Genomic DNA, 3131 nt, shown 5'->3' with positions numbered 1-3131 from the left:
TAAATATTTGAAGTGATATACTCACATGGTAACAAATTATAAGGCATGCACTGTTTAACGGAAATAGTCTAAAAGCTAGCTTCGAGGATCACAGATTTATCTACTGGTGAGAGCACGTACTGAAAAAATGAGACTGGTGATTGAGGTTTGAGTCATCTCCAAAGGTTTTATAGTATCCTGTGTCTCAGTATTGGCTCTTATGCTTCATATCCTTTGATACAGTTCTCCAAATAGAGCACATAAATACCATCCAGGTTTTAAAACATTTTATTTGCATATTAAAAAAATTGTGCATTCCAATAATTAAAATCATTTGAACAAAAAAAAAAAAAAAAAAAATGGCACTCGATTAACTGCATTTTACAGCTCGCAGGACCTTGGTACAGCTTTGCATTTATTCGTGTGTTACTCTAGTTTACTGTAGTCCCACCCAAGTTCTTCTTTCATCAACATGCAAGCTCTTTCATGCCACCAGGACCAAAGCCAGACAGGCAGAGGGAAAGGCAGCGCCTTCATTCAGTGTCAGTAGTTCTCTCTATTCTTTTGATGTGAAAGGGGCAGTACAGTCATTTTAAACTTTATCCAACCTCTTTGCATCTTACAAAGTTAAACAGCTAAAAGAAGTAAAATAAGAAGGCAATGCTTGTGGAATGTACAGTGCATAATTTGGAAGGGCAGATCTCATTACGATTCCCCGGCTTGCTTCTCTTGTTCAATTGCTAAAAAAAAAGGAAAAAAAAAAAAAAAGAAAAAGGAAATGAAGATCCAGAACCTGAAATGCATTCACATGACAATTCCTATCATTTGTAAAAATACCTGTATGTATCTAGGTATCAAATTAAGACAAAAATAATTGTAAATTAAGCGCTACTAGGGGGTGGGTTCAGGGTTTCGCTGTCTGGTACATTAACAGCCATGCATCTTCCCCCCACGTCCCACCCCGGCCCCCCGCCTGCCTCCCTTCTTTGTCTCCTCCCGCCTCCCAGCCTCCCTTCCTGCCCTACCCCGCAGCCTGCCCGCACTCACTTTCTTTTGAAGGCAGCGGGTTTTTCTCTTGCGTCTCTGTCTTCTTCAATTTGGACTTGTCAAACTTCTCGATCTCGGCCATGTCTGGTTTGTCGGACATGTTGGCAGGTGACTCTGCGTACATGGGGGGGGAACAGCCCGTTACCCCCGGCGAGGACTCCCCGGTGCCCCCCTCCCCGGTCCCCCCGGTGCCGCGCCCAAGGCGGTGAGCCGAGAGCTCAACGCACACCGAAAAGGTCACGCTCGTTCCCCGGCATATTCAGAAATAATAGTAGTAATTTTAAAGAGCAAGCATTTAATCCACCATCGGAGGCGGTGCAGCTGCCCGCCAGCCGCCGACGGCACCACCCCGTATTTGCGCGCTGCCGAGTACAATAGAGGGGCAGCGCCCGGCGCTGGCCGCGGGCTTAACTCCTTAAGGCGCAATTAATTACAGAATAAAGCTCAGCGACGGCAAAAAAAAAGCGGCTACCGACTATTCCTGCCGCCCCAGACAACAGCTCTTCTTCCCCCCCCCAATAGCCCCCACGCCCTGCCCTGCGCGCGGTCCCCCACTTCAGGGATACCAGGCAGGGCACCATCCTGGCCGCGCTGGAGGTTTGGGGGGGGTAACGGGGTGGAAGTGGGGGCTGGGAAGGGGGAAGGTGGGAAAGGGGGGGGGGGGGGGGCGGCAGGACCCACCGGTGTCGCCGTGCGGTGATGCTCAGCCCCACCACTCGCTGCTGCCGCCGCTCCGCACGCCGCTATAAACCTCGCTGGCGGGGCGGTTTTATGCCCGCGCCTATGCAAATGGTGGTGATGTCACCCGCTAACCATTTTGCCGCTTTCCGCCTTTTTCTCTCTCTCTCCAACCCCCTCCTCCCCGGCTTGCTTCCTTCCCCTCCCTCCACCCCCCAACCCTCTTCCCCCCGCCTCACACGCACGCTTAGCTACATGCACACACCGGCGCATACGCCCGTAAAGGCGACAATCGCCGCGGTGACGGATCAGGCTCCTGCTCTGGTCCCAGCCCCGGCCCGCTGGAGGCACCCCCGGGACAGTCCGGTGGCGGGGAGGGGGTGCCGCAAGGGACCTGGCGCTGCCACTCGCTTGCCGGTCCTCGCGGCTCCTGGGCCGGTGGGAGGGCGGGGGGACAGGGGCAGCCCCCTTCAGCTTCCGCAGAGGCGGTGGAGGGCTGTGCTCGGCGGGAGCAGTGCGGTAGTTTTTGCTTCAGCGTGCCTCTCCCGGTTGAGCGGTATCTGCTCGCTGATGCTGTTACTCAGATTTCCGCATCTAGACGGAAAAGACGAAACCTTCGTCCCCTCAGAGATCCGGGATCTGCTCGTCTGCCTCCCGTCCTCCCTCCCCTTTCCTCGCTGCTTTTGCAGCCGTGCTGCAGGGAAGGAAAAAATCCCATTGCCGTCCTTCCAGCCCCGCTGCAAGGAGAGGATAAAACCCCATTGCTATCCGTGCAACCCTCCTGCAGAGGAAAGGGGGACCTCCCCCCACCACCACCATTGTACTCCCCCTAGCCCCGGGCCGGGCCGGGCCTTGGTGCCGGCCCAGCAGACAGAGAGACAGACAATGGCTCCTCCGTCCGCCTACCGCCCGGCCCCGCTCCCCAGCGGCGGGTCCACCCCGGCGAGGCACCTCCCGCCCTGCCCCGGCTGCTTGTGGCGGGAGAAAGGAGGGACGGGGCTGGGGCCGGGGGTTCCGGGCAGGGCCAGGCCGGCCTCACCCCCGCATCGCCGGGCTCCGGATGTCCCCAGCAGCCCTTTCGGAAAGCTCGAATGGGAGCACCGTGCAACAGTCGGTCCTAAAAGCAGTACATTTTGTGTAGATGGGCATTTGCTGTTGGGTAGGGATGCCAGAAAAGGGGCTATGGCACGGGGGACTCCTGTGAGTGCGTTTATAGCATTGGGTAGTAAGCTGAATTATTCACGTGAGCGAAGTGAAAGACGGGGGGGGGGGGGGCTGTATCTGTGCGTGCGGCTGAATAAGAAGGAGTTTGGGAAATCTCTGCGCCTTTGTCTGGCAGCAGCTCTGGGGAGGAACGGAGGCACCCGTGCTTCCAAGGTGTGGGGTGGACAGGAGCCGGAGCATGAGAATCTCGGCTGCTTTCTGGG

General features: G+C 55.9%; 1 protein-coding gene across 1 annotated transcript; it reads right to left on the bottom strand.

Annotated features, from left to right (window-relative positions):
• Positions 1-251: 251 nt before the first annotated feature.
• Positions 252-1825, bottom strand: TMSB4X (thymosin beta 4 X-linked). Its single transcript, XM_062603627.1, has 3 exons — positions 1708-1825; positions 1027-1140; positions 252-719 (listed from the first exon to the last, which is right to left on the bottom strand). The coding sequence occupies exons 2-3, from the start codon at positions 1124-1126 to the stop codon at positions 685-687; spliced, it is 135 nt and encodes a 44-aa protein (XP_062459611.1). The 5' UTR covers positions 1127-1140; positions 1708-1825; the 3' UTR covers positions 252-684.
• Positions 1826-3131: the final 1306 nt, after the last annotated feature.

This window comes from Pezoporus occidentalis, unplaced genomic scaffold (genome assembly GCF_034315485.1).
Source record: "Pezoporus occidentalis ecotype Australia unplaced genomic scaffold, CSIRO_AGI_Poc_V1 ctg81, whole genome shotgun sequence".
In the NCBI taxonomy this organism is placed as follows: domain Eukaryota; kingdom Metazoa; phylum Chordata; class Aves; order Psittaciformes; family Psittacidae; genus Pezoporus; species Pezoporus occidentalis.
The sequence above is the reverse complement of the archived record's forward strand: the minus strand, read 5'-3'. Positions and strand labels throughout refer to the sequence as shown.